Source organism: Chrysemys picta, chromosome 10 (assembly GCF_011386835.1).
Source record: "Chrysemys picta bellii isolate R12L10 chromosome 10, ASM1138683v2, whole genome shotgun sequence".
Taxonomy (NCBI): domain Eukaryota; kingdom Metazoa; phylum Chordata; order Testudines; family Emydidae; genus Chrysemys; species Chrysemys picta.
In genome coordinates, this window is record NC_088800.1 from 56,523,417 (window position 1) to 56,534,248 (window position 10,832).

Consider the following 10,832-nt stretch of genomic DNA (forward strand, 5'->3'; position numbering starts at 1 on the left):
GCTTATGCTCTAATAAATTTGTTAGTCTCTAAGGTGCCACAAGTACTCCTGTTCTTCTTTTTGCAGATACAGACTAACACGGCTACTACTCTGAAACCTTTGTATTGTCTGAGAACTTTGCCAATTCACTATTAACCCCCTTTTCCAGATCATTAATGAATATGTGAAACAGCACAGGTCCAGGACAGCTCCTTGGGGGACCCGCTCATCTGTCTAGCTCACCTTGCCCTGGGTGCAGTCATTCCGGGTGGACTTTCTCTCCAGGCTTGCAGCTTTCCTGGGACTAGCTTTGCAACTGGCTTCTGCTCCCTGCAATGTTCCTGGCCAGTCCCCTGACAGGTGCACCTTTGTCCCCACCATATATGGTGGTGAGAGAACCCCTCACAGGTAAAGCATGGCTCTATCTATGTGCCCTGCCGATGGGCATTTCCACAGCGGGAGAATTTGGACCTTGGGCTTTCACTGATGTATATTCCTTTTCCCCATGCCTCACGCACCCAGGGTTCCCCCTGCTGACTCATTATTTCCCAAATTTCTGTCTGAATTTCTCTCACCTCCCCCTTGTCCCAGCCTTCCCTTTCCCTCCACCATTGCTCACTCAGCTCTCTCCCCCTCCTACTCCCCCCAACTGTCACCCCCAGCATTCCATTGCCAGATGCTCCCAGAGCTGGGGAGCTCCATCAGTTGGAGGTGCCAGCAGTGTGGTGAGAGGAGAGGCTCTGGGCACAGGATGGGGTATAGGGGAGCAGCCTGCCCTGGCCCCAAGCCCCTGGCTCCCCCATCTAGGGGGCTGGTGTTTAACTACATGGAGCTTCCTGGCTGCGAGGGCTGACCTTGGCCCCACAGCCCATTGCATGGCAGCAGGGCGAGTAGGCCGAGCGAGGGGCAGCACCCCCCACTCTGGGTCTGGATCTCAGCAGCCTCCCCGTGGTGAAGTCCCCAGTCAGACAGTGTGAGGCCATGCTCTCAGCGTCGCCCCCTGGCTGTGCTGAGGTGATCAGGGCTGGGCACGACACAGCCTCACTGAGCCAACGGGGCAGCACCCTTCACTTTCTAGGGGCATTCTGAGGTGGGGGAGGTGCACACAGACGATATTGCCACGTTCCTAAGCACAAGGACCTAAATCTCCTCTCATTGACTCAGGCGTCACACCAGTATCATCCACTAACTTTACTTTCGTGGATGCACTCCTGACTCTCATTACGGGTGAATAAGCGGCGACTCAGCCCTACAGTTCCAGTGTCAGTGGGCTTTTCCCCACGGCTTTCGATGGGGCCAGGAGTTGACCGTAAATGATGCTGGTTTGAAAGGCCTGATCCGTGGTTTTGTAGGTCCCTGAAGCTACGGAACACAAACTAAACACATTTTCTTTTTGAAAGGGAGGTTTAATGCGGTTTCCCTAGTAACTCTGATTTCCTTGGAAACCTTGTTACTGTTCATATTAAGATGGACACACACAGTCGTGAATTGGTTTGGGGTCCTGACTGCAGCTGTGCTGTTGAGGCCCCTGATGGGAATCTCAGCTTCCCCCACCTTCCCAATAAGCTCACTAGTTGTCTCACTTTTGTTTTGAAGTTCCCTTTCGGTTGCACCCGCTGCCTCTTTATTCAGAAGAAACAGGATTCCAGCACTGAGGTACCTGGCATGTATACATCCTAAAATGACACCATGGGCAAATCCTACTCCCTCCTCTGCACCTGCAGAGGGCCCTGCTGCTGGCCTGCTCTGCATGGGCTCCCCCTGCACAGCAGGGACTGGCAATGGGCCAGAGGCGAGGCCTGTTATCCATCAGATATTGCTCCACCCCACCCCCCGGAGAAGGGCCACACAAGGACTATTGCAATCACAGGGCCTGCAGCTGCCACCATGGAGCAGCTTTGCTGTCACTGCAGCCGGGAGGGGAGGATTCCTTCTCCTCTGCCACTCCAGTGTCAAGCCCAGCTACACAGGCTTAGGTGGGAGATGTGTGAAGAAGGACAGGGAGTGTGGCCTGAAATGAGGATTTGAGGGTCACAGAGCTCAATTCATGCACAGACACCATCTGTTTTATTGCTGCCTGTGCCTGAAGCAGTGGGAAAGAACACAGTAGAACCATGACTTTCTTGATAGAGTTCCCTGATCCTAGGACCACAGAGAGATAAACGTTAGTGCCATTAAATAGTCCAAGGCCAAGGGGAATAATCCAACATACAGTTTGCCTGGGACGTCTCAGCAAAGCAAATTACAGAGGCAGGGCTGAGATTAACTCTAATTCGCTGATGGACAGTGATCAGGGAACCTAAAAGAATCAGATTCCAGGTCTGGTTCTGAATAAAAAAATCTGAATCCAGCTTTTGGAGGCCCTGCTCTCTTAACTGTGTTATCTATCTTCCACTCCCAGCAGGCCTTGCTTCTCCTCTGCATTGTTGTAGGTCTTCTTGGAGGTGAGTCTCAGCAGCCTACTAATCCTTCCAATGCTGGAACTCATCTCCAAGGCACAACTGGGCAGCTACAATTTGTATGGGATTTTGGAGCTCAGCTACTAGATCTCCTCTACCCTTCTATCTCTAGGAAAATGATCTTCTGGGGAGCAGACAGCTTCCCTTCCACCCCATTCTGAAGCAGCAGGGCCTGGAAATGTTCCCCCAAGTTCTGCTGCTTCCGCCTACATTTTGGCTGATACCCCAGAGTGCAGTGGGGGTTTAAGATAGGCCTGATGTCTCAGTGTCACAGTGCTTTAAAGAGCAGTGCACAGTCAGGAGTAGCACGACCTGGGGCAGTGTTTCCCAGTCCCACCTCAGAAAACCAGGGATGGTGTGAATTGGAGCTAGGCTGTGGGTCTGCCAACTGACCTCTGAAAGTTTGAAAGAGGATGCTCACCACTTGACTGTTCAAGTGGACTACAGCACTGAGCTTCACCCAGCCTCCACCATCTAACAAGTGGGAAGGAGTGTAAAGAGGCCATTTTTTGGATGGATCCCTCTGAAAGGGCTATGGGGCATCCTGAGTCAATTTATTCAAATATTTAGAATGTCAAAAAACACAGATGTTTGATAGGTTCTTACTGTATGCAGTCCCCTTTGCTGTCCCCAGCAGGAGACAGCAGTTTTTGCCCTTCGTCACTACTGGTGCTTGGTCGTGCATCCCCACTAGGAGACAGGAGGTCTTCTTGTTAACATTGGCCTAATGGTGTGGAAGCCTAGTGTAAATAAGAACACTTATACCATGCGTTCCACCACCCCAGAATGTTCTCTTCCCGTGAAGCGTGAGCTTATTCTGTTGAAACTTCATCCAAAATGTGCAGATATTTTCTACTAGAGATGGACCCAGGCTGAAAAGATCAGATTTCACTCCTTTCCCCAAAGTTCAAAGTTGATCAAAGTTCTGATTGGAAAACATCTCTTTTACACTGTGCTGCAATGGCTCATTTGGCTTTTCTTATACTCTCCCTTTCGGTCCCGTCTGCACTTTCTGTTTGGAAGTGACCCCCACATCTCTCTCTCTGTCTGTCTCTCTGAAGTACAGAATGAAAGTAAGCCCTGTGTCACAAACAGACCCCTCCTGTCGAAGGAGTGGTTTCATATGGAACATTTATGTCTGTTCCATTTATGTCTGAATTCATCAAAATGTTTGGCTTCCTCCAAAAGTAGGGGCTGGAAATTGTCTGCTATCTTGTCATTTCACCAGGAAGCATCCTCCAGGCATCATGGCTTTGTTAACTGATGCTGATAAGAAGAATATCCAACACATCTGGGCAAAGTTATTTGAGAATCCAGAAGAGAATGGCAAAACAATTGTGATCAAGTAAGTCATGACATTCAAGGGCTTCCTGCTTATCTGGGTTTAGTTCCTGCTTTTGTTTTAATTCAAACTGTAGTGTAAAATATGCTATAAAATGAAGCTTTCTTCTGTCCTTGTTTGTGACATCCGATATAATCACTGTTGTTCCTTCTGTCTCTACTAAACATAGCTGTTGTGAGATATCTTTTTTGGACCAATTTCTGTAAGTGAGAGAAACAAGCTTTTGAGCTACACAGCGCTCTTCTTCGGGGCTGGGAAAGGTACTCAAGAGTGTGCCAGTTTAATACAAAGTGGAACAGATAGTTTAGCATAAATAGAATGTGTGTGAAGAGACCATTCAAGGTGAAGTGGCCTGGAAATACCCCTGCAGTCATAGGACAAAAAGGGGGATTAATGGGATACAGATTGTTGTAATAAGCCATAAATCCAGTGACTTTATTGAGATCATGATTGTTAGTGTCTAGCAGCAGAGTTATTTGAATTTAAGCTCCCAGGCTCATCTTTTGAAAATGTTGTGCAAGTTTCCTTTGAGGATGAGGACTCATAGGTCAGATACAGGGTGACTGCTTTGTGAAAATTGTTCTCCCACAGGTAATGTGGTGTTTTTGTCTTTTATCATTGTCTCCCTAATATTGTGGGACTGACAAGGCTACAACAACACTGCATATGCCTGCTGTGAGTGTATTTATATAGTGACTGTGATTGCCCACGAGACAGACTTGCAGATAAAGGTCATAGCAGAGCACTACACATTTGGTTTTGCTTCACTGGAAACTTTCCCCCCTTCTCCTTCCTCATGAAACATCCCTCTCTGTCTCTGTGCTGCTTGAGAGTGAAGACTTAGGGCATTACTCTGTGACGGGATGAGCAGGTCTGCTCTGCTCTCTGAGCTCCTCTCATCTTCGCGTGTGGTTTTGTTTCAGTCGATAAATGAACTCCAGGTTCAGTTCAAATTCTAAGTCCATAGATTCTGAAGCTGGGCCTTTGGACTAAGGGGACGGAGATGCCTGGTGGACAGTGACAACATGCATCCTTCTTGTCTGTTTGGCATGAGGTTCAAGAGGACACATGCTCCCTCATTCTGCCTCTCCCCTTCGCTGTCTGGTCTCTGAGCTGCAGAGGGTTATTCAAACTGGAAATGTGCTTAGAAATAATGTTCATTACAAATATAACTGCTCCTTTCATTCTGCCCTTTACAATGCTGCTGACTGTGCAGGAGTCCTTTCCCCTCCCACTACATTCACTGGGGACACACTGTTATTCCCTTTAATAGTTGCTGGCCAGATGTGTTCCAGGATAATCTGTTCTTCTAAGAGGTTTTGTTAATGAGTGTGCATCAGGTGATCTACCAAAGGTACTGAACAGCTTTGGGAGTGAATTAGCCAGTTTCTATCCTCTGTCTCTGAGGGGTGATATTGCTGCACATTTAAAAATGCTGGTCTAAGCTACTGAGTATTACTCTTTTGTAAATTCCTTGAAGCCCATCTGTTCACACTTGGACTTTTGTAATGTTGCAGCTGTCACTCTCAAGCACCCTTGGGAATTTGGCTAGCTAAAATAGCAGCTATTACAAATACAGGACAGGAGTCACACTATGAGAGGGGGCTAGTTCACTCTGAAAGGGAATGATCTGGATTAAGGGGGTCCTCTTCCTTCAAATATCCTTTGTTTTTTGCCACCTGGACCTACCACAAGTTTGTCCTTTTGGGCATCCCAGTAAACAGTTAAGCAGCTATCACGATTAAGAGAAGAGGCCATTAAATATATCAGTCTGAAAAATATATAATGAAATAAAATGATTTACTGAACCAAAATACAGGGGTTCTTTTAATGTGTATTTGACAAACTCTATAATAAGAAGCCTCAATTTAATGTTTCACCCTGGCTAGACACCATGCGATTGAACTTACTGGAGGAGTAACTAGACTAAATTCTGTGGCCTGTTTTATGCAAAGAGGTCAGATTAAATGATCTAATAGTGCCTCTGGCCTTAAAAATCTATGAAGCCTCAGCACTGGCCAAATATGTCCCCATTAACCAGAATTGCTGCTGTTACTGTCCCAACTAAGAAAAGTCATCACCATTCACTGTCATTAGTACCTGGGGAGAGGGTCCAATGACCTCTTTGACCTGGTAACATAGAGCGTAATGTTTCAGGGCAACAATAATTAGCACCAACCAGAAGGGATTAAGAAATCATGATGGGAACTTTTTCTGAACTTTGATATGGAACTCTCAGGAACAGGCCTTGTTGCCAGATTTCCAGTGTTTATGGTCTCAGACCTACTGATGCACTCTTGCAGTCCGCAGGGGCCTGAAAGTGAGAGCATCTTTGTTTTGGTGCAAAGTGGCCTTACTGTAACTGGGCACCAAGCCCCAGGACTCTGGCTCAGAGACAACCGGTATCTGCTGATAGCACGAGGGCACAGTGTAAAGGTTCAGCCGCCTCCAGAACAGCTCGAGCCCCGCCCCCTTACCCTCAGTCTGCCCTCCCAGCAAGCAGCGGCTCCTCCCTGCAGCTTCCAGCTTTGGCTCCTGCCTCTCCCCGCGGTCGCAGCTCATGGGCTCTGGAAGTTGCTGCGCAGGAAGGGGGCCCAGCCACACCATGTGACCAAGTGGGGCTGGCAAACCCTGGCAGAAATCGGGGAGGGGGCAGGCACATGATCTGCGGGTCCCCCACACATGTCACCTTTGAATGGGAGGGAACACATTGTTGAACAGTCACATAGCAAGAAAGGTTTTTCTTGGCATGTATTTCACTGGCTGCTTTTTCCAGATTTAGATCTGGCTCTTCAAACAGTCTTTTTCTTACACTAATATCTTGTATACCCATCGCAATTTGGTCTCTTATCATTAACTCATATTGATTCTGGAAATTACATGTCTGCCTTCTTATCTTTAGATCTGTTAAAAATGATTCAAAAATCTCTTCCTCCATTTGATTTCTTGAGTGAAACTGAAATATTTCAAAAATGTTTCATTTCTTGTTTGTAAACAGTATGCCTCAATTTTTTCTAAGACAAACTCATAGTCAGTTTGTTCTCTAACATTAAGCTCAAATGAATTATATAATGAAATTGCTTCAGTGCCTGCGATGTTCAAAAAGATGACAATCTTTTTCTGTCTTATAAGTAGATCCCTATGCCCTCAAAAATAAATCAAATATTTGTTTAAGCCTTTTCAGCATTTTGCAACATTTTTAGAAATGTAGGAACTTTTAATTGATCCATATTATTTCATTCAAACTTGTTTTTCACCGCTGAGTAACTATTACCTTAGGGTTTGTTTGTTTTTAAACTTCTTCCAGTTCTTTTTATCACTTGCTTCCCTCCTGGTCCCATGTGGTGTTTTATATTCAAGTAATCTACTAAGCTTAATAATAATTCATTGCTAGTAATTTAACAATGGTCTTTATTAGACACATAGTTAACATATAGACGGAGCATCTTAACTCCGATCAATCTATCAGTCTAACCTAAAACCAACAGCCTCCTCCCACAGTCATCTCCCATCCTGGAGATTCTCTTAAAGCCACAGCCACAGTGGGCTTGCTTTGCTAATTTGTGATTTTTCAGTCACTATTGTTTCTTCCCAATACAGACTCTTCAAAGATTATCCTGAGACAAAAGCATACTTCAAGAACATCCCGACTGAAGGCAACCTGCAGGAGGATCCGCTGGTGCGTTTCCATGGCCGGAGAGTCATGGTTGCCCTCAACCAGGTGGTTGAAAACCTGGACAATTGGAAGCAGGCCTGCAGGATTCTGGACCGTCTAGCAGACAAGCACAAGAATGTGCACCAAGTGCCAGCAGTGAATTTCCAGGTATCGATGCACGCAGACATCAAGGGAACATGCTTTGTTTAGAGATTACAGCTATTTGTTCTGGAACAGGGGACAGATCAGTATCCCAGAGGCATAGTTATGCATGTTCACACATTCTGACATGGTGGTCAAAAAGCAGGAGGTTAGCATAGGCATGTGCAATAAGCATTAGAGTTAATAAAGCACCCATGCCATGCAAGTTCAATTGTGTGTGCGATCAAATGGAAAATGAGATCACAGAAGTTTATTACAATAATCCCCAGAGGCCTCAACCAAGATCAGGGCCTTGTTGTGCTGGACTATGTACACAAATACAGTAATAAACAGTCCTCGCCCCAAAAAGCTTACAGGCCACACACACAAGATAAACAAAGAAGGGATAGCCCCTATGTTACAGAGAGGTAACTTGGATGATAAGTGACTTTCCCCAAATCACATCAGGAGTCTGTGGCAAAGTTAGGAACTGACTCAGATCACTGGACCCACAGCCAGATCCATACCCACATCATCCTTCCTCTCATCACAAAGTCTTTACAAAGTATTTAACTTCTAATGAAAAAATACCAGAAAAATGCACTTAAATGGGCTTAGATGCAAACACTGACACTTGGTTTGATCCCTGGCTCCAGAAGCCTAAACTAAAGAGAATGACATTGGGAAGGTGCAGATTTGGGGGAGACATCTAATGAGTCCTGCAGAGATCAGTGTTAGGTCCATCCCCCACGATGCTGAAGTGGGAGCAAAGAGCCCATAAGTACAGTTACAGGTTGTAGGTGCAGAAATACGGGCAGGACATAATAAAATGAGGTTCAGCCTCCACTGGTACTTTTTCAAATGTTTTCATAGAATAGCCCATGTCTCAGTAAAGAGAGCATCCAATAGATGCCTCCACTCCTGTTCCTGGCTGCGGCCCACCTCCCCTCCCCTATGTAATTGTTTGACATCCCATAACGCCCACAGCAGTAACTTACACGGAGAAAGTCAGGAGCTGTAGAGAGCTAGTAAGGTGACAGGGAGTGCAGTGTCTCCAGGTATAGAAACCCTACCACTAGCTCCAAGCACCCTACCCATAGGAAACCTAACCTACCTCAAAGTACCCTAACCCTAGGGCCGGGAGCTGTACCCATAGGAACCCTAACCTTAGCTCCTAATACCCTATGCATAGGAACCCTAACCCTAGCTCCAAGAACCCTACCCATAGGAACCCTAACCCTATGGCAGAGATCCCTATCCATAAGAACAGTAAACCTAGCTCCAAGTAACCTATCCATAGGAATGCTATCCCTAGCTCTAAGTCCCCTACCCATAGCAACCCTAACCCGACCTCCAAATTCCCTACCCATAGGAACCCTAACTCTAGGGTGGGGACCCTTAGCCTACGAACCCTAACCCTAGCTCTAAGTACCCTTCTCATAGGAACCCTAATCCTGGGGCGGGGAGCCCTACCCATAGGAATCCTAACCCTAATTCCAATTACCCTACCCATAGGAACCCTATCCCTAGGGCAGGGAGCTCTAGCCATAGGACCCCTAAATCTAGCTCCACATAATCTGCCCACAGGAATCCTAACCCTAACTTCTAGTACCCTACCCATAGGAACCCTAACCTAGGGCAGGGAGCCCCGGATGACCCTCAGCTCCATGGCTCCCTCACATCTGAGCCAATGTCTGCGCACAAGATCTGCTGCTCTACAAAAGCCACAAGAATTTAACTTTGTGACACAAACAGAGAGGTGAGAGTAGGCAGCCCTAGAGGTGAGGGGAACTGGGGCAGTCAGTTTGGGCTCCTGCTCCCAAGGGATGTAAGAGGATTGACAACTGGCAGGCAGTTCTGCCTGTCATTCCAGGGTTACCGCACCACACTGCTTGTTCAGAATTGGTTCCTTTCAAGCTGAAGAATTTACCAACCTTAATGCAATTCTGTGTTTGTGTCTCACTTGGTCTGTGTTCCTTTGACAGAGCATGTTTCAGGTGATCCTGAATGTCTGCAAAGACGTCCTGGGAAATGAATTCAGCACAGAGGTGTCTCTCTCCTGGGAGAAGCTCTTTGGTCTGCTCTCTGAACAAATAAATGCATCTTATGTAAGCACTTCCAAGTCCTGAAGTGGCCACAGTCACTTTATAGCTATGGAAGAGAGGAGACTAGTCTCTTTGTACTGTTCATGTTATTATATAGATACATGAATATATATATGGAAATAGTTCTAGATGTGATGGAATAAAGGGAGACTCAGCAACATTTTTCTTGATCAGTGTTTGATTTCAAAACACAGGAATTGCTAGACTGCAGCAGACCCAGATCCATCTAGTCAGGGTCGTGTCTGACAGAGGAAGAAAGGGTGGAAGAGCCCTACGATAGGCAGATGTGGGATAATCTGCCCTCCACTTTCACAGATTCCAAGGGCAGAAGCGACCCTAGGGCAGATCCTTTAGAAAAACATCCAGAGATTTAAAAATTGTCAGCGATGGAGAATCCCCCATGACCCTTGGTAAGTTGTTCCAATGGTTAATTACTCTCACCATTAAAAATTTACACTTTATTTCCAGTCTGCATTTGTCACTGGTCACCTGTCCATAGTGTGATTGTGTGGTCTGTAGCACACACTGACTAACACCCCATCTTGTGCTTTACCTGCTTCCCACAGCGATTCTCAAACTGTGGGTCAGGACTCCAAAGTGGGTCACAACTCCATTTTAATGTGGTCATCAGGGCTGGTGTTAGACTTGCTGGGGCCCGAAGCCCACTGTGCAGGGTGACAGGGCTCAGGCTTCAGCTCCAGCCCTGTGTGGTATGGCTCAGGTTATGGGCTGAAGCCCTTGGCCTTTGGCTTTGGCTCCTCCGCCTGCGGTCGTGGGGCTCAGGCTGTGGCCCGCCCCCTGGGGCGGTGGGGCTCAGGCGGGTTCAGGCTTTGGTCCCCCCGCCTGTGGTCGTGTAGTAATTTTTGTTGTCAAAAGGGGGTTGCCGTGCAATGAAGTTTGAGAACCACTGCCAGTTAGGACACTGATCAGTTAGTGTTCAAGATCATTTTCTAACAGCTATCAGTAACTTGAAAATGGGTAGTGCCATTTTTTTATGTAGACTGCCACATCCTTTCCCCTTTTGCGCACTGATCCTTCCAAAATAGGTTCTAACCATTGATTTTAACATTCCAATCACGGGAATCATCCCACCAAGTATCAGAAATATCAACTAGGCCAAATTTATGCTAATAAATTAGCAATTCCAATTC

The 10,832-nt window shown here is 46.6% G+C and overlaps 1 protein-coding gene across 2 annotated transcripts; it reads left to right on the forward strand.

The window, feature by feature from the left end:
- The first annotated feature begins 1,404 nt into the window (after positions 1-1,404).
- On the forward strand, positions 1,405-9,957 carry LOC101943973 (cytoglobin-1-like). Of its 2 annotated transcripts, XM_065559860.1 has the most exons (4): positions 1,405-1,635; positions 3,667-3,783; positions 7,381-7,603; positions 9,562-9,957. In XM_065559860.1, exons 2-4 carry the CDS (start codon positions 3,686-3,688, stop codon positions 9,703-9,705), a joined length of 465 nt encoding a protein of 154 aa, XP_065415932.1. In that variant the 5' UTR covers positions 1,405-1,635; positions 3,667-3,685; the 3' UTR covers positions 9,706-9,957. The 2 variants fall into 2 exon arrangements, with proteins under 2 accessions (XP_065415932.1, XP_005306251.3); XM_005306194.5 differs by lacking the exon at positions 1,405-1,635 and having other exon boundaries at positions 3,500-3,783.
- Positions 9,958-10,832: the final 875 nt, after the last annotated feature.